We start from the raw sequence: 20,485 nt of genomic DNA on the forward strand, positions 1-20,485 counted from the left end.
ATGAAATAATTTATAGGTGAGTATTGTCTTTATGTGAATTCCGTTGTACAGGGGAATGTAGTGGGCTGTCCCTGGTGACAGCTAATGCACTTCTGTAGTGCTTAATCTGTGATGTGATAATGGTATGTGTGTAAGTTTTGCAAAGCTTTCATTTACGCCAGAAAATATCTTACTTTCTCTAGGGTATTTAGTCCTTTATCCTGTTTTATGGTTCTTAGATATTTTTACAATTAATTTATTTCTCTTTTAATACGTTTTCACTATTGATCACACTAGGTCACCAACTTCCAAGTAATTAAAGATAAATTTACAAATATTTTTAGAACAGGCATCTGTGTATTAAGGGATTAGAAAATACCTATGTATTATATTATACATATAAAATACCTATGTATTATATTATACATATAAAATACCTATGTATTATATTATATTTACTGTGTGGACTACAAACCTGCATGCATAACAGTGGTGGTTATACACATTTCTGTCTGCTTAGGCTGTCATTCCCATTCATTTTGAGTAGTTCTTTTTAGTTTAGTTGTTAAGTGTTTGCAAATACAGATGTGATTTAAATTCTGCAAAATTCCAAGGGGGGCATTTGTCAGTACCTTTGTCAGTTCAGGAAGGCAAAAACAAAAATTCAACATGTTAAACCATTTATTTTTTTACAACATATACAAATACAGTTTATTCAAGTCAGCAGAGAGAAAACAGTCCAGGTGGAAAAGTCACTTTTAAAATTGTTCATTTTACATAGTTTCCAAACATATAAAGACTGGCACATAGTGATGTTGCATTGTCAGAATATTTTAACATGCTTGAAGAGGCAGAGGAAGACAACTGTACAAGTCATTCTGAAACAGATTATTGGAGCAAAATCTATTTACTGCTATTTATTTTTGTGTTTAATTTGCTAATTCTGCCAAATGTCTATCACTATTTAAGTTACAAAATATTTATCACAGACAGGAAGAAAACTGCCACCATTGGTACATTTAGTGGGCTACCCTAAAAGTAAACTGAATTTTACAGTGGAATAGTAACAGACAGTGATTAAAAACCAATGTTAATTGAAGCATTTGAAGAGCAGAGCAGACAGTTGAGTTTCAGAAGCTGCAGAATTAGCCTGTAAAGCTACCAGCAAAGTTTTCTCTTTTTGAAAATAAACTTTGAATGGAAAAGAAAGTGTTCTTGAAATATTTGGATATTTCCATGTTGAAGTGTTTAATTCTCAAAAGCCTGTGACTTCTGGCAGACACCTTCTAAAAGCAGCTATTCAGACACCTCACCTAGTAATATTTGTAAGCAAGGAAAAAAGTGTCGCTAGGCTTTAAAACCCAAAAACTGAGATAGTATTTTTTAGTGTTCTGACTGCTGTTGCTGGGGTCAGTGAGACAGAAGCAGGAAGCCCTTTGGGCGGCAGAGGAAGCAGCTCCTGGGGTGCAGGGAGCTCAGTGATGTGACAATGGAGCAGCTCCTGCAAGCAGAGAGCTCTGCACGCACACAGCTCTGGGACTGCCCAGCTTTTGGCTCTTACAGTCACATGCTGCAAGCACCACGTGCTGCACAGGAAAGGGTAAGAGATTGGTAAAAAAGGAGCAGTTCTTAAATAGTACAGAATAAAATACTTTGTGGTTTTGCAAATAGGCAATGGAGCAGGAGAAGCAAGAGATTTCCACCTGAAAAGTGTGCAGTGCAAGGCCTGCTACTGCTCAGAGACTGCATGTTTCTGGAAGATGTTGATTATTTACATTCCTTTCTTTCAAACTTTATCTTGGAAGCTGCTTCCTGTAAATAGTTTGTAATGTAAAAATGAATGTCTTTTCCTAATTGATGTACATACTCAGCCAAAGTGTGGAAGAGGACAAAGTTATTTTGTCAGTTTTGTCACAGGGATGTGTGGACAGATTCCTGCAGAAATAAAATCTGTGGCTAAACAGAATAAACATTCCTATTAGCATAACAACAGCACATGGAAGCTCTTTAACTGGGCTTTCACAAAAGTTAACAACTCCCCCTTGCTCTTTAATGCTTCCAGTGGTATTGTATTTCCACTACGTGGAACCAGCAAGAGGAAGGGCACTGCAATTCTTTCCCAAATTCATCCCAAAGTGTATCATGTTTCCCCAAGAAACATTTAAACTTTAAATTAAGTGATGTGTGTATTTTAATGAAAATACTGGAACAGGTTCATTAGTCTTACAGAGTTCCAGATGTCTACAGGCCTACAAAGTTAGGGTTTTCAAATAAAAAGCCAAATATTTTGCTCTTCTCTTTCACTGTGATAAAGAGCAGACAAAGGAGGTTTTGACTGTGATTGATGATGAAGATACTTATATTAAGAAGTTATTCCCACAGCTAGAAAAATTGTGTTAGCAGAAATAGTACAAAACTGCTGATTTTAAATGTCCACAAGACTTCAGGCTCGTGTTGGGCCTGTGGTGCACAATATGACATGACTACTGATGTCCCCTTTGCTTCCCCATGATTTTTTTTAATATCTATGTGACAGAAAAGCACTAGGGGATGACAACATGGGTATAAGAACTTTCTATGTTGAATCCAACTAATTAGCAAGGGTGTCTGCCAGCCTACCTGTGGTACTACAGGTGATACTAAGAATTTTCAGAGCTGCTAAAGATAAAAATCAACCCAAAAAACCACACCAACAAAAAAAGAAAAAGCTAAACAGGTAAGGGCAAACTACAGGACATAAAGCGTTTTTAAAATGCCATAAAAAACACCAAAAGGAAAAATTTCTCAGTGACATCAAACTGCTACTGTGTTAAAATAACAGAGAGAATAAAGCTAACATTTAAAAAATGGTTGCATTAGTTGAATTGTGCAGCAGGTATCCAAAGCAAACTATGTGTAAGTTGTCACTTCTTAACATTTGCTGGGGCTCAGTCTTTCCCTTGGGTAGAGAGCACATGGCCCTCACAGGGGCTGCTGCAGCTGGACCTGGTGATGAGTGACAGGCTGAGCTGCTTGGGGGCTTGACTTGGGCCATGCTGCTGATTGGTAAAATGCTGCTTTGGTACGTCAGTTCAAAACTTTTGTGAAAGATGAGCAGTGGGAACTGCATGGCCTCTGTGAGGATGTGCCACTGAGAAATTTCACTTTTTTGTATGTCTGTGGTTATTTTTTCTGAAAGCTGGAAGTGACCTCAAGAGGGCACTTCTTTGCTTTAGTAAATGGCTACCTTATAGGCATTTTCTGTAGTGTATAGTGAAAGACTTCATAGTTGTTGGTGACAGAATGCAGGTTCTGTCTGCTTGTCTATATGCCAGTTAATAACTTTGTTTTCTTTTATTTTACTTTCTTTTTCATGGGGGGGATGGCAGTAGCTGTCATGAGACTACTGCCTGTAACTTCTTTCCTCTGTTTAGGGTTTGCTCTAGTGAAACAAAAACATGTGCAGAGCAGTTTGTTCCCCACAGACACATTTCTTGTGGGAGATAAAAGGTGATGGCAGCAGTTGTTTAATTTGTGCCCCTGTAATGGATTATATTAAATAACTAAACACATCAGTAACTCCCATGGAGGGAAAAAAAAAGAGACTACCATAACTAACTTAGATAACAAAAGATGAATTCAGAACACGTAAAACTTCACAACAGTGTTTCTATGTAAACAGAATTGTCAAGAGTTAAAGTTTTTATACTCTCTGGGTTTAACAGACAAGTAAAAAGACAGTTCCTGACTACATGGAAAAATGTGGTTTGAATTCAAAATTTTGAAATGTTAATTACTCTTATCAATGCATTGTTTTGAATTTGGTCAGTACTGGGTATTAAACATCTTGTGCTGAAAAGAAAGAACCAGAAAAGTTCTAAGATTTTTTTCCTCTAAATCCAGAGAAAGATAAAAAAATCTGCATTTTCTAAAAAGTAGTATATGATAAATATACTATACAAAGGCATGTACTTTGAAACAAGATAATAAATATTCTTTCCTTTAAACTAAGAAGCCTGGAAAACAAGCCTGGAAAACTAAAATTTATAAGAAGAAAATGTTGTTCCTTGCCAAGGTCTCACTACCAGTAAGGTGTACTCAGCTATTGTACATTATTTTGTTAATGTAGATAAACCATAAATAATTTTGAGTGTTTTGTGTATATTCACCGAAGTTAAACAGATATGCAAAGGAAGTTACAGTATATTTAAATCTCTTTACAATCACTTAACACAGTGTTTAACAGTAATCGTCAGGTAAAAGTGCGTTATTTTAATATAATACACATAAAAGACCACTCTGGTTCTCTGCCTTCTGATTCCTTAGAGGCAACAAGCTAAAATTATCTTTTGTTTAAAAAGGGGAGGGTGATGACACGTGTTTGTTTACAACATACAGTCCAAGAAAACGTCTCCATCCGCCTATGGAGACTCTGCAGATGTGAAGAAACAGGAAGAGAGGAATCTTCTGAGAGCTGACAGGCATCTTTCCCATCTACAGCATCCCATTCAGGACTCCCAGAGTCTGGATGTTGATCCAGCAGCATTGCCTGGATTAAGCATCTGTAGTACAGGGCACACAATTCTGACCAGTTCAGTCTGCAGCAGGATCCTTCAAAGGCACTGCAGAAGGATTCAGTCATGTAAATTCCACATTTGGATATCAGAAAAAAAAAAAAAGAACAAAAACCCCAAGAAAACACAATAAAACAAAACCCCAGCAAAACAAAAACCCAGCCAAATGCAGAAGAGGGAAAGTGACTCTGATTTTCCCATCATTTACTTTGCTTTCCTTGAATTCAGATTGTTTTAATGCATTAGGGGGTTTATAGCAGCCTAGAAATAAGCTATTAAATTAACCCCTTCCTATTTGAAATACTTTCCAAATCAAAACAGTGCTTAAATTCTGTTAATTTAGTGACTTAGCAGCAGCATTACAGTGCATGTCAAATAATTAGATGTATGCAAAAGAAAATCTTAAATTTGCCATCTGTGAGGTGGGATTATCAATACTGAAAAAGATTTCTTCATTTGCAATGAGCTGCAACTTCCCAGCAGCTGTCACAGTGCTGTAGTAGCACTGTGCAAGTGTCTGGTTAGTGTACAGTGCTGGGCAAGTGGCACTTACTATCTCCAAATAAATGGGACAGTCTTTGTTGTGTATTTCAGCTGTTTGAAGTCAAGCAAGATGGAAGAAATTGAAGAGATACAGAAAGGATAGTGTAAATGTTTAAACATTTCTGGCAAAATTTCCACAGACAGAAATTAACACTATAAACTTGTTCTAGCTAAAAAAGAGATCACGAATCCTGATGATTTTATTATCTGGACATAACAAAAAACAATAAAAGCTCTACTGCTCACTGCCATTTGCCATGGCTCAGAGGAAAAGAGTAACAGAGCATTGCTATTTGAGCACAATTGTTGAGAAAAATGAGAACTGCAAAATCAACTGGGATGCAACATTTTAGATTAATGGAGAGAGAAAGTGGGTGAAACTCCACCATTCTGGTTCACTCAGAGACCTTCCTGATGTCGTGCCTGTGCACACCAGTGTCTGGAGGCTTTTCTGGATCATTTTGTCAGTGCTTGTACCTCACTTGGCTTGCTCAGCTCCAGCTTGGGAGCAGGAATCCTCTGGGAATGCTGCTCTGAAAGGCTGCCCAGAGCTGGGCTCAGTGTTTCATACCTGGGCAGGCCCTGCCAGGACTATTCCATGATGTCACTGAAGGCCAGGGCGCAGGCGGCTCTCTCCTCCCTGCCCTGGCCACTGTCCGACACGAAGCCCCGGTACTGCTTACTCGACTTGGTCAGCTTCTTCAGCTCACTGGTGAAGGAGATGCCTCTTCTCTTGTCATCTCGTGCTGCCTGTAAAATTAAAAAATATCATAGAGGTGGTTTAACAGCTGCTTGTTTGCTGGGAAATAAGGAATGAATATGGCAACACCTGACATACTGCTGAGCTGGCCTCCCTTTAGGAATTCAGTGCGGCTGTGCTTTCGTCCAGGCACTTACTTCTGACTGTTCTGAATAAATTAATTAAAAATTACGCATTGTTAAAGATATGTTTAGCAAATTTGGTAATCTGTGCTTATAATACAGTTATTTTAAAGCAACAGCAGCTATGGATTGGTGGTGTTTGCTGGAAAGGAGAACACAGCTCCTTCTCCCAGCAGGCATGTACTTCATTTCTGCCATTTTTTAAAGCCTGAGATAAAGCAACAGAACAACTTTTTCACTGGCCAGGAATAAAGGGGACTTTATTCCAGTAGCTTTTAAGTTCTGCCCATTTGAATCATCCTTTATTATGACAGGGAACATGGCATGCACAGCCAGAAGGTTTTGAGAAACAGAAAGCTGGTAGCAGATAAAGGTTGCTCTGGATCTGCAGGCTGTGAGGGAATCATTGCTGAATGTAACTGATGCAGTTTTGCAAAGGAGTAAGTAAGGGAGGTTCAGAGAAAAGAGGAAATTTTCTTTTTGCTGTAGTCTGTCCTCTCCATCTGCCCCCATGCCAGTTGTGTCTCCCTTGCATGGAAAGCAGGTTCCCATTAAGCTGATCACACACCATCTGTAACATTGCTGCAAAGTATTGCATCTTTACCTGAACCTGTTCTTTGAGCTTAAGGATAAATTTTCCTGCTCCCTTCCACTTGCTTTGGGCCTGAAACACACACTCCTGATCAGATAGAATCCTCTGAGATGGTTTAGATGTTGAAGACTTTTTGTTTGCTGGCTCTTTAGTCACCTCTTCCAAGAGCACATAATCACTTGGGTTTGGATTGCTCAAAATGCTGTAGGAGTATTTGGCTTTGCAGAGAGTCTGTTTAAAAGCAGAAGAACAAAAGAAAAAACAAGGCATTCTCTCAGATTCAGGTTACTAAACCAATTCTTCAGCTAGTGCTGAGAACAAATCCCACCTTAGCTTGTTTGAAACCAACTTCCAGCCCACATGCTGGGGTGGGCACACTCCCATACCTGCTGTATGACATCCTGAGCTGTGCTGAGGCGCGGAGCTTTGATCACGGTGCGTGGCTGCTCTGGGGAGACATCATGTACCTGAACAAAGAAGCTGTCATCCTCAGAGCTGAGGGCTGCTTCCTCCTTTGCTTCTTGAAAGACATTTCTCTCATTTAAATTCTTCAGAGAAAATGACAGACAAATTCATTTACTGAAGAGATGTAACTAATAGCTGATGGTCACACAGCGGTTATATTACATGGAAATTGGAGACTGTGGTTGCCTTGGCTCCATTTTGTTAAATGCATTATAAGAGAGGTTTGACAAGCCACTATTGCTAATAAAAAATAATAATAATAATAATGCTAGTAAATACCCATGTTTTCTAAAATCAATATCTGAAATACCTTTCATAGTAGGTGAGGAATGGAGATGTTTGCATAGCATCATATTGCACAAAAATGGTCCCTTAAATCCTTCCCTTATGTATACAAAATGATGTTTTGTCATGTAATGGTGCCAATATGATGGGAGATGGTGGAAAGGGTTCTTTTCTTTCCTGTCCCTGCACTAAGGCCAAAAGAATTCAGAGAGCCAGAATCTGAGTGAACATTTTCCTGTGGTGTCGAGCAAGAGGAAGGCTGCATGTTTCCCTTTTCAATGACTACTGGAGATTTTAGACAGAATTCCTCCTTGAACCTTCTCTCAGAGAATGCATTTCTGTCCAAGCCTTGGAACACCTGGAACACAGCTGGGATTCATAAGCTGTAAATATGGGCTGTGTATTGCACCCTGTCACTGGACCTGCTCCTTGTTTTTCCAGTCAGATTTGCAGCTTTATTTCTAGCCCAAGCTCTGAGGTGCTGCTGTCTCCAGAAAGGCTCAAAATTATGCTTTAAGGTACTCACATAACAGGACAGAACAACAGCATAATTTTCATATGAGCTAAGGCAGATTTTTACCCATTTTCTGAAGGAATGGGGCTTGGCAGGACACGTGGCAGCATGCACTGACAGAGGCAGTGCTGCAGTCAGTAGAATTCAGTAGGCTACTATTTCTACAAATTTCTACCTTGTTATTTTTATTCCAAAGATTAGATATAAAGGAAACAAAAGTATGGACTTGTGTAAAATAATAGCAATTTGTCAGATTGAAGCTTTATCAAAAGTTCTGTCAAAATAAGCAAAAAACCATTTTTTTCAGTTTAAAGTACACCAGAGCACCTCTGTCATAATATATATATATATGTAAAATCTGTGTACTAAGCAAGCATTTTTATTTGCCTAACTGACCAAAGAAAGTGCCTCTGAAAATGGGATCATTAAGTGTCTTTCTCCTGCTTTTTTTGTCTCTGTCTCACAAGCCTGGGCTCTAGCATATTTTAAGCTGTTGATGCTTGTCTCATACTGTAAACTGAAGTAATCTTCCTCCTTTAAATTAAAAGAAATCACCTATTTAATTATTTTAGCCTATACATGATAATTTAATAATCTTTTGAGGCTTTTAGACTTTTTCTTTAATATTAAAATTATTTCTAATTTTTCTAGACAGATGATAAGTTGCTGCCATCTGAATTGATGGTGGTTTTCTGGAGTTCTGCTATGATCCTTTGGTATTAACTATTATCTTTATATTAATTTCCTATCTAGATTTGCGTTAAATTAGAACTATCACTCCAAACAGAGTTACTGAACTGATGACTGAGCCATAATGAATAAATACCACAGAGCTGATGCTGGAGCTGAGGGAGGTCCAGCTGGTGTCACACAGCTGTATAAAGTCCAGTTGTGCTTCTCACTCAAGAGTTAACTTTGTTTTTAAATAATGCACACAGCATTGACATTACTCACCAAGTAGTGAAACAAATACTGCACCCTTTTGTTTCGTGGCCCTAAGAACTATTTTTAGCTACTTTTGTAAATAATAATTTATCTAAAACAGACTTACTTCCTCTCGAGTTTTAAAGATAATTCTTCCAACATATCCTTCTTCTGGGAACCAACTGTTCAAAAGCTGCACTAGCCCTTCTTCAGGACCAATCACTCTCTGGAATGGTGGTTTTCTGCATTCACTCTTTTCTTTTGATATAAAACTTTTCTCTTCCATCAGAAAATAGTCTGCAGCACATGACTCGGTGCCTTTTATGGTAGCCAAGAGCTAAGACAGACAACACACAACAATAAGAATGCTAAATATAAACACTGCATAATTAGTAGTTATAAATGAGAATGAATAAGGAAGCTTTAAGAATCAGTAACTATTCTGACAGTGCAGGCAGGATTTCTGATGTGCTATTTATTATTCAGATATTTTACTCCAGGGTAATGTCCTGTTCTCTTTAGCCCAGCCAAGCAGTTCAACTATTCCAGACAAGGCAGTACTATTTAGGCTTATTTTGGTCCTTTTTGGCTGGCCAGAAAATTTATTCATAATCCCAGGACAGTACAGTCTTTTCCCACTGCTAGAATAACAATCCCTGCTGAGTTAACTGGTTTTTCTACTCATGAACTTAGCCCTCTAACTTTTACTCTCTGTTCCTACGGTGCCTCAGTTCAAAGAACTGTGCAGAAATGTTTGCCTTTGTTGTAAGGAGAACCCACTGCACCCGTTGACTAAAGACATTGTTTTTCTCATCTGCACATGCCCAAATATTAAAATACTATTAGGGAATATGTCCTAAGATTATAAACCCATTCTCTGAAGCCAAGATTGGGAAAATTCCACTGCTTATATTCTGTGTTTGCTGTGTAATTAATTGCACAGCAATGCATTTCTAACAGCACCCTTTTCTGGGATGAGGTGTGAGAAGTGCAGGGAGACAGAGGTGCAGCAGATGTTAGTGCGGATTCTGGCAATGCAGAGTCTGCAGTTCAGCAGGAGCTCACCTGATGGAGCAGCTGTGCAGCCGTGGTCCCTGCATTCACACTGAACACAGTGAAAGGCTCTGGGCCTGGAATTCCATGAACTGTCACTTTGTAAGTCATGGCAGCTTTCCTCTCTCCCGGGCTAAACAACTGTTCAGACAACATTCAACAGGTTACTGGACATTTTTAGACAGGCATGTTATTTCTAGGTTGCTTAAAAGAAACTGTACACACAAGTTGTGAGGGCCTTGACAAAGCAAAACTGTTCATTTCATACATGGCTCTTCCTTACACTACAGATTGAGGCATCTAAAAAACCCAAACAACCCTCCAAAAACCTCCAATGTATCTTGAAGCTGAAGAGAAAAAGGAAGATTTCCAGTGGGAATAGATAAACTGCCACTGGAGAAAGGGCCAATCTCCACCACTCATTCCCCATTCTAGCTGAGTTCAGATATTTGGATTCAGCATACAGACTGGATGAAAAGCAATAGCTTTGTTTCAACCTCCAAACTATTTGTCCTTCCTTTCTACCTGAGTAATTCACCAAGATACAAATTTGGAATGTATTCACAGGAGGTAATATCTGCAACATATCTGCTGCACATACAGGAGCTCAGAAGGTTTTATCTAACACTTTAAGAGTCAGCAAAATGATAAAATACATATTTAATGTTGCCAAAACAAAAGTAACCCAGATAGCCTAAAGTAAGGGCCTTTAAACAAAAATCACAGCTATGCATGCATATTTTTAGATATGCAGATACCTGTACATATGTATACATACTTGCACATAAAAACATATGGCTGTGCACACATACTTAAATATGTACGTGTTTATGGAACTACAGAGTTCGTATTTTCTCATAACAGAAATCAATTTTATTCTCATTATTTCAAAGTTGTTGGTAATTTGCATCTTCCTTTTTTTTTTTTTGTCTCAAATGCTTTGCTTACAATTCATACAAAGGAATGCATGAGGCTGCACAGAACCTGACTGCTCATCCACACTCCCCCAGTCGAGGAGCACATTTCTTGTTCTATACCTAAATACAGCAGAGGAGTCAGACTTTGAAAAGATTTATTGTCCCACAGTTCTATCCAGGTGGGATAACCTTACTTCCACAAAAAAAAAAAAAAAAGGCATCAAGGTATGTCTGAAGGTTTGAGGGCTAACATCTTTGAACACTCTGGCCCTATAAATCTTCACACCATAGTAGTTATTAAACCAAGAATACAGGTAATTCATGCACACAAACAACAAATAAATTACCATAGATGCAGGCAGAGTGTTTCCAGAGGGACTTTCTTCCATTCTCCGACTGTTTATGAACAAACTGGAAATTTCTAATGTTTCATTGTGTAGGTTATGGAGCTGGACATGTCTGTAGCCTAAAGAGGAAAAATCCTTCTGTAAATACTTTGCCACATCCTAGGACACAAGTCTCATAAGTGGAAAACTCAAATTTAGTTTTTTATAGCTACACTTTACCACACTGGTAGGATTTGAAGCACTCTAATAGCACTGCATTAACACACTATACAACAGGGTAACACAAATCCTACTGCTGAGTAGCTCATAGAGCAACCTGTCATTGTTTTACCATAATATTCAATAGAGTTATACATAAAATATCTAAATATCAGAACATGAATGAAGTAAGGTCAAATTCTCATTGGAAAACACATGTGTATGGCCAAATCTCCTCACACGCCAACCCAGACAGTTGTGACATTAAAGTGGCACAAAGCAAATGTAAAAGGGCTACTGGCAACATGGAAACTCTCCCCCAGGTGTCACACAATTAGTGATGGGTTTTTTTCACCCTTTCTCTGACTCCCCTCCAGCCATGGCTGTGAGAAGTGCAATTCCCCTCTGCCCACTGATCAGCTGTTTGTTGCCACAGTTTCTTGGGCAAAGGACAAGGCAGGAGTGAAATCCCCCCAAGCTTCCTAAGGAAGCAGCCAGTCCCCTGGTGACACAGCCTCAGGAGCAGCCTCAGGATGGGAGCAGGTGTGTCCCACATGGCCCTGCCTCCACAACCGCACAGGATCAGACCTTTCACAAGCCACTGGGGTGGCTGCCAGCTCCCTGGAGTCCCAGATCAGCAGCACTGTACTGCCAGGCTGCAGCGTGCTGTCTGGTATTCGCTCCCTGTCTCCTCTAGAAAAATGTAACTGATTAAAAATTTCCCTCTGGAAGGATTCAACCCAGGAATGTGCTGGACCATTTTGGCTCAGGGTGCCAGCACAAGCCATGCTGTACCTCTCTTCAGTGCTTTCAAGGGAATGATCCTCTGGGCTGTGACAGCTGAGCAGTTGTTTTCAACCACGGCGAAGCGCAGAAAGACCAAATCCTCGAAGTGAACGCGGAACAGGAACTGCTCGTTCCACATGGGGTTGAGGGTGTTGCGGTGGATGGGCTTGGTGCGGAAGTGGCAGCTGTCCAGGGGCATCCCCAGCACATCAATCTCGATGCAGGGGCTGCCCGTGCTGTTGCTGGGGCAAACGTTCTGGCCAGACACGATCTGCAGCCGAGGGAGGAGCACAGAGAACTTTAGTGGGGCAATCCCTATGCTGCCATGATCCTGAGCCAAATACTGCTCAGCACAGCCCTAAGCACAGTTTTACGACACTCACTTTGTGATTGCCAGGGCAGTAAGTTCAAAAGCAGAGCTCCCTCAACTGTCCCACCCCCAACACCACTGCTATGGTATCTTTCCTCTGAAAAAATACACTATACAACTGTTCAAGGCATCTGAACATTAATCCACAATGAATGTACCAGTAATGCAGTCAAAAACGATCACACTTTCTTCTCCATTACTCTGGGGTGATGGCATTGAGCTCTGGCTTGCTTTGGCATACACAACACAAGAATTAAGTGTGCAATTACCACAGCTGGGAAAATTCTGATTCTTATGAATTTCACTTTTCTGACACATGTCCTGGAAAGGACTAGCTTCTGAGAGTACATTGTTTTGGCCACAGTTATATATCTTGTTATATGACTTACAAAAAAAAAATTTTTCAAGATTCAGTACAGCTTTTCATAATGGCTTTTTGTGCAGCTTTTAAGTGTTCACAAATGTGTAGAACATCAAGGCACATGTGTAATTTTACACAGTTATGTAGTCCCAGGGAAAATGCTTTCAGGACTGAGTTTCAACAAATACTGTGAAGGAATCAGGGGAAGTAACTATGGATACAAATCAGCCAATACAATGAAATAAAGACAAATCTTTGTTCCTTTCCTCTCCAATTTCTGTTAGTTAGGCTGACCTTTGGAAGCAACATTTTAAGATTCAATCTTTTCATTTAGAAGCATGACGGTAATGCTGGTTAAAGACTATAGCTGCATATTGTCTACTTCGATCTGTTTGCCTGTATGAAATTCCCTTTTAATGTACTTACTGTTAAAGAATATATAGCTGGCTCCTTATTATCAAGGTCTCTTTCCAATGGACAAAAATGCTGGTACATTGAACAGTTTTTATCCCACAGAACCGGAGGTTTTAGAACATATCCACAGCCACCATTAGCCTCAAACATTGCCGCGTTGAGTTGCAGAGGGAGATCTGCGGAATTAAGGCAGCCAAAACTGTCAGAGAGCAATGGTACAATGGAAAACTGCAACAGTGAAGACAAAGTCATGTTTGAAATATCTTTTTAAAAATTATTTTAGTTATGTACTATTCCTGGTTTTCACAATTGTCTGTGATTTGTGTGTCCAATCTATCCAGTAATTACACGAAACTCTAAGAACAGTTCATTCTTTCCTTGCATTGTCTTTATTGAGCTGTAGGGCTTGCCTACAACAGTTCTCTGGGAAGTTTCTAGGAATGTGCCCTGAACTGCATAATGAATCACAGAATCACAGAATATTCTGAGTTGGAAGGGACCCACAAGGATCATCGTGTCCAGCTCTTAAGAGAATGGCCCACTGGGGATCAAACACACAACCCTTATTTTGTTAGCACCATGCTCTAACAAACTGAGCTAAGGCCAGGTTCTGTAGAGCACTGTAGATGACCTAACGGATCCCCCATGGAAAATGTGAAGGAACACAAGATAAGATAGCAAATATTGAAAAAATGTTTTGATCAACATTAAACCAACATCCAAGGCAGCACATCCAAGTGAAAATAGTTCAGTACCTTTTTATGCTTGAAATTATCAGAAAGGGATAACAGTTACTTGAACTGGGAGAAAAAAAACAATCTTCATCAATAAAATAAAAATAAAAATGGAAGTGTTGCTGTCCAGGCACTTCTGGGTTATCAGAGAACCTGGTGTACTGGCATAAAGCTCCTGGACTCTGAGGTCACTGCCCTCAAGGACCAGACTCTTGTGGGTATGAACCTGCTTGTGGCTGGGGTGCAGGTACAGGAAAGTCCCCTTGGGAGAGCAGGGAAAAGTAAACAGGGAAAATACAAATTCATGAGTTAAGGCCTCCAATCACATTTCCAACGTATTAAACCTGGGTTTGTGCAGCCTTACCGTCTGTTTGGTAGTTCAGAGCCACGAGCTGCACGCCGTGGAGCCAGAAGATCAGGGGGTGGGGGTTGGAGGAGTCGATGCGCGTGGCAGCAGGGTAGGTCCTCAGGAGCTGGCAGGTGGTGTGCTGGATCAGCTTCTGGGAGTAGCGCCTGCAGAGCCGCTTGGCAGCGTTCTCATTCAGGGACGAGATGTGGTAGCACTTGGGAGTCCTTATGATGGCACTGAGGGAGGCTGGAGAGTTGTAAGGAGAGCAAGGATCTTCCCAGGTCTGCCGCATCGCATCAAAGGGACCTGGAAAATAAACAGTGCCCTCAAGGTACAGCTGCAGGTCCAGAGGCTCTGCAAATTCAATGTTTTCTAGTGGAGTACGTGTGTGTGCTTTTGTTATGGTAGAAAAAGGTGATCCTGGAAAACGACACTACTCAGGACAAGTGCCACAGTCCTTCTGACACAGTAAGAACAATCCTTGAGAGGAAACACAAGGTCCAAGTATTGAAATATACCATGATTAGATGTGCTAACAAGCACTTTCATAAACATATACCTAACTGGCATTTGCCAGTTAGGAAAAAATTTGGAATTAAAAATTAAGGAATATAAAAATTAAATTAAGGAACAAAAAATTAAATTAAGGAATAAAAAAATGAAATAAAGGAATAAAATTCCCTTCTTCTCATTTATACATTTTATATGAGGAAGAGAGGCAAGACTGAAAGCCATCTGCTAATTTTCCAAACAGTCTACAGAGACTGCAAAATTTGGGGAAAAAGGCAGCAAAATACTTATATGCTTTAGAATTAGGCACCACACTTCTTCATTTTTAGGACACTGGCCTCTAGAAGGAAATCTCTCCTGTCTGCTGCAGTCATGCCCTTGGGCTGCAAGAAATACAACCCTCCCTGAGCCAGAAAATGAGTTCAAAATATCTGTTTATGGCACTCACTTGAAAGGCAGGGGATCTGGGTCTTACTCCTGCTCCTGTACTTTCTCTGTATTTCTTTACATCTGTTCCTAGGCAGAGGCACAATTTCCAGGTTCACAAACTGAATCACCTGCAGAGTCTAATTTGCACAATTACGCATGTGGACTTGCCGAATTTCAGGCCTCTAAATTCTACTTCAGACAATAAAAATTCTTTTCTGGACCAGCCCAATAGTCCTGGCTTTCATTTGTATTTTGAAAATATTCACTTACATCTTTAAAAATATAAATTTCAAGATACTTAAAATGTACATTAGTTTCAAATTGCTTATGAATTAGTGTCATCACATTTCTGATCAAGTAATCCTAATATTCCACACTCATCACTTCAGTTGTAATAGTGGTACTGTAATAGCTGCTGTGCTAACGAAAAACCATTCCAAAGTTTAACGTTTTACACATTGGAAAGTGTTTGATCTTTAACAACTTGGTCTGGTACATGTGTTGGATTACAGTGTCATTCCACGTGACTGGTGAAAGAAGATGCTAACTTTACCTTTTCCAGATGCTTTGGCAAGAGCAGCTGACTCCCCAGGGCTCAGCCTGCCAGGATTGTTGCCAAAAATGGACTTCCTGCTTTTTCTTTCTTTTCCTCTGCTAGAGCCAGATGGGTTTAGAGTTGACAAGCCTGTTCCCATAAATGTAAAATAAATGAGCCAAAAAACATGGCCAAGAGGGCATGACATTTTCCACCATATTTTACATTATTTTTGAAGGCATGAATACTCCTGATATATAGCACACAGGACAAGCAGTGTATTTTTCTCCACAATTTAATTTTAACATCTTTAAATGTATACACACTTTTATATATGTATATATTATGCATGGTTTTATATATAATGCATATATGTATACATTTATATAATGTATATATGAAACAATACAGCATACAATTCTCTCTCTGTGATATAACTTTTCTCCATTTTACTTTTTGGCTTGAAGAAGGTAAAGGCTTCCTCTCAAATTATTAAATGGTCCAAACTGATACTAAAAAAATCTGCAGTAACAGTGCCAATGTATTCATCCTAGAAATAATTTTTAAAAATAAAAATCTTTTCTACAGAAGCAATAAATCAGTAGTGAATATCGTGAAATATTAATCTAGGTTATAATACCTACATAATTAAATAAATGCAAGATTATGATTTAAAGATATAATATAATAAATATTATATGTCCTAATGCTGTTGGTTAAACAGTTTAACTTCAAAAAATGTTTTCAGAGTCCTCTTCTTCTGTTTATTTGTACTTCAGTGTTGGCAAATACAGTTAGGTGTGCAAAATCCATTACACATTTAATAGCCAATATGTACTAGGAGTGGAGCTGAAAAGCTCTAGTATAGCTATTACTCAAACTTGTGCATTCTAGAAACATAATCATTAAAAGTCATGACCTGAATCCTGGTGAAGTAAACCGACTTAATCCCACTTAAGGTCAATTTTTTTCTGTTGGCTTGGAGAGAGCACAAAGTAGATCAAAATTAAAGTGCACAATAATTATTCTGACACCCACAGCAGTGAGATGTGGGATGCTCTCAGAAACCCAAGATGTATTTGTGATGGAATGTAACAAAGCAAACACACTGTTACATGCCTAACTGTGACTCCTAAAACTTTCCACATTAATTCACATCAATTCACACCTGCCTAAAGACAGTTCTGGATTTAATACTAATATTTCAAATACAAATGTAAATCACAAAGAAGATACACTGGCCTCTTCTGATTGAAGTCTGCCCACAGCTGCAAATTTTCAGCTCTCAATCTCTATGGCATGTGTACATATACTTACTAAAATTATGCACACAGTTTCAATGGAACTGCTTGGGTTAGTAAAATTCAGAACATACATAAATGTTTTCCACATTGGAGATGTATTGTCTCTTTGGGCCAAAGCATCCACATAAACCACAGAAGATGGTAGAAACTGAGATCAAGGAATATGAATTGAATTGAAGAATGAGGAGTTATGCACTGTGTGCTTCCAGCACTATTTAAATCCAATTTTGAATGGATCAAATGGATTTGGCAAGTAAGATCCAGTTTCAAAGTCCTGTTGTGGAGACAGTCACTGAGGAAACAAACTGACCTCATAAATGACCAGAGTGCAGTGCAGAGCCCCAGGGCTGACAGCCCAGGGTGATGGCCACGGGGCACACTGCAGCTGGCAGCTTCCTTTCAGTCTCTCCCATGCTCTGCATGTTACACAATTCTTCCCACACACATCTCCATTTTTCACTCCAATTTAAATTTGACTTCAAAATAAAGCTTTACCAATTCACAGACTCATCAAATCACAAAATAATAGACAAGGATATGGAAGTCATCTGGTCCAACTCTCTGGTCAAAGCAGGATCTGCTCAGATCCCAGCATACTGTGCATAAATCCTATTGTACTAGCACAGCGTCAGAGTAAATGTTTTGTGTTTCCCTACAACCCCTGTGCCATGTTTTTCAAGTTACAGAATTCAGTACCCATCTCATGTGTTAGATATAAGCACAGTGCTTTACAGCTTCTGGACTTAATCCAGAGGATTGCAAGCTTCCCTGCCATTCTCCCTCTCACCATACTAACATAACAGGTTAAGCTGTAATTGCCACCTTCTCACAGTGTGTTTGCAACCAACAGAAAGTCTGCAGGTTTGCAGATCTTAAAAGGGAATTTACAGCATTTTTATATGCAGGGTGCCCCTTTTTATGTTCACTTTAATTTCTTGAAAAGTGATACTATAGGGGCAGGTAATCTGATATGATGGAGATGACAGTGACAAATTTCATGCTGGTGAGTGCAGGTGGCTCCCTGCTCCCTCCAAGTGTGCAAATCCTGCTCTTATGTACTGAGTTTCTCTACTCATTGTGTAAGGACCTCAGCACCAAGGGGATGAGCCATGTGCCAGTAGCAGTGCTCAGGGGAGCTCCAATGCCCTCAGCTTGGGTGACCATAGGGAACAGACCTCCAGCCTCTCAGATAATGGTGCAATGATATGCAACACACTGAAATTCAAGTTAAGCAAGGACTCTAAGGCCAAAGAGCACAGAAACAACAAGAGCCATGGTGGGTTCCTTGTTACCATAGGTTTTATAAACAAGAAATGTTATTTTCTCCACATGATAAATTCTGTTTTGCCAGAGAACATTTAGGGAAGTCTGTGTTACCCAGTAGGTTAGGGTAAGTGAACATTATGGTCCTTGTCCTTTTTTATAGTCACAAATCAGTGATTAACATTCAGGGACATAGGGAAGTGTAAACACAGAACAAAATTATATGAAGACAGAAGAAAGCAAGTATTTACACCATTGATCAGACACTGACATGAATTCTACCCTCCCTATTTCCAAAACTCCTGCATTTTCTGAGCTGGTTAGGAACACAGGCATTAGAGCTACATAGTCATGGATCTAGCAGCCTTGTTCCCATCATTCATGGGCAATGCTGGGTAGGGCACTGCACCACATCTGTGCCCTCCAGCTGAGCAGAGCAATCCAACCAGTGGCATGGTGGCCATGGAAGCCTACATTCCCTCAGAGGAGGCAGTATTTGTCTCAAAGGAGACAAAGTTTGCTGGAAAAGTAATTTCTACAACTTTATGTGTTCATCTGTGAAAAGAGATAATCTTCTTAATTGATCTATTCATGATCCCTTTAAAGCAAGTGGAAGAAATCTGAGAAGGAAAGCAGGTATTTCTTTAATAACCAGTATTACATTAAAAATTAAATACTTCAAAGTTTTCTTAGAACATCAGAATTTTTTATGTGTCAAAATGCTTGGAACAATCCAAACTATCCCCATTTAATCTTGAATATCTTTCCTTAAAAGAAAATATTTTACTTGAAATATATCTCATTGCAGATTTCATTAAAAAGAGTATCAGGTTTGGATATTTAGAAGGCATTATTTTTACAAGTGACACCTACAATTTCTAAAGTTATAAAAGAATGTCTGTCCATTTTTCAGCATGTTTGTCTTGCCTATTTGGCACTATTTTATGTTTGGTTAGCTTCTCTAATCTGATTAAGTTCTGTTTGTGTAAGATCATGATTTGGCAGAATTGCTAATTTTTCCACAGAGAACCATTCCACTGAAGAGCAGATTTTTCATTCAAAACATTAAACATATCAATAAACAATAAATTCTCAATTTAAAAGTATTTATGTACATAGTATGAGCCAAAATATACCCAACCTCATATTTCAGTACTGAACAAGTGTCTATCAGGGATCTCTTCAGTTACTCCCTCTCCTTTTCTCTCCAAGATATTCTTCCTACTGTACAGAAGATTTTCTGATTTCCATAACTGCTTCCATGAAGATCGAGTGAGAGTGTGCAAGCAGCTGCCCTCACTCACCCTATGAAAAGGTGCTTTACCCCTGCAAATGGCTCCTCTCCTGTCCACTTGGAAAAGAACAGAAAATGCAGCTGGAGGCAAAGGTGAAACACACTAAACACAGGTAACTTAAAGAAACGTGACACACTTTACCTTCAAGGCCTTAAGAATATTCTCCTTCTTAATTCAGTAGGTCCTTACATGGAAACTCAGAGCTCTTAAGATAAAGCTTTCTGTCATCTGGCATTTGGCAGTGAAGCAGTTGTCTAAGTTGTGAAGACTGGCAAATTTCACTTTTGTAAACATTTTAATATGACAAACAGTATGTATTCACATAATTTATGAACACTGCTTCTCAGCCAGGAGCTGCTATTATGAAGACTACCAAATCTTGAAGAAAGAACCTCCTCGACTACTTCAAACTAATTCAAAACATAAACATAAAGTCTCCAGGAGTTAGAAAGCTTAAAGCAATAAAACAGGGCAGTATACTCACCAGGGAACTTTACTGCTTGACAGTAAATGACAAGATCTGATAGCTCTGGGGCTATCTGTCTGCTTTCCTTCTTATTCTGTGGAAGATAGAATTCTTCACCCAGCTCCATGTCGTAAACCTGAGTGATAACACCACGAACATTTAATAATAGTATTACTGAATGTAGAAGAACTGCTGCATATCTTACTTAGGTCTTTGAAATATTTTATCACTTTCTTCCTACATGGTTTCTGTTCTCACCTAACAAATCTCCTTCCCTATTGATTTCTGATCAATACCTGTTACTGATTCTGCAGTAGTGTGTAAAGGCCTTATTCAGTCAGTTCTACAAACATTTAGACAAACACATCCATGTTGAGAAGAATCTACAATACACTAAACAGCAATACACTGGTTCTT

At 39.2% G+C, this 20,485-nt stretch overlaps 1 protein-coding gene across 3 annotated transcripts in view; it reads right to left on the minus strand.

The window, feature by feature from the left end:
• Window positions 1-585: 585 nt before the first annotated feature.
• The window catches only part of PLCE1 (phospholipase C epsilon 1), a 138,564-nt gene continuing 118,664 nt past the window's right edge, over window positions 586-20,485 (minus strand). For all 3 annotated transcript variants that reach the window (XM_030951591.1, XM_030951589.1, XM_030951590.1), the window contains 12 exons: window positions 20,087-20,204; window positions 15,759-15,890; window positions 14,282-14,572; window positions 13,196-13,359; window positions 12,048-12,309; window positions 11,055-11,173; window positions 9,803-9,931; window positions 8,865-9,074; window positions 6,936-7,097; window positions 6,562-6,780; window positions 5,647-5,825; window positions 586-4,580 (listed from right to left, as the gene is read on the minus strand). In XM_030951591.1, the coding sequence (XP_030807451.1) occupies window positions 5,667-5,825; window positions 6,562-6,780; window positions 6,936-7,097; window positions 8,865-9,074; window positions 9,803-9,931; window positions 11,055-11,173; window positions 12,048-12,309; window positions 13,196-13,359; window positions 14,282-14,572; window positions 15,759-15,890; window positions 20,087-20,204 (1,965 nt within the window). In that variant the 3' untranslated portion in view covers window positions 586-4,580; window positions 5,647-5,666. The remainder of the gene's footprint in view (window positions 4,581-5,646; window positions 5,826-6,561; window positions 6,781-6,935; window positions 7,098-8,864; window positions 9,075-9,802; window positions 9,932-11,054; window positions 11,174-12,047; window positions 12,310-13,195; window positions 13,360-14,281; window positions 14,573-15,758; window positions 15,891-20,086; window positions 20,205-20,485) is intronic.

The sequence above is a fragment of the Camarhynchus parvulus genome, chromosome 6 (assembly GCF_901933205.1).
Source record: "Camarhynchus parvulus chromosome 6, STF_HiC, whole genome shotgun sequence".
NCBI classification, from domain to species: domain Eukaryota; kingdom Metazoa; phylum Chordata; class Aves; order Passeriformes; family Thraupidae; genus Camarhynchus; species Camarhynchus parvulus.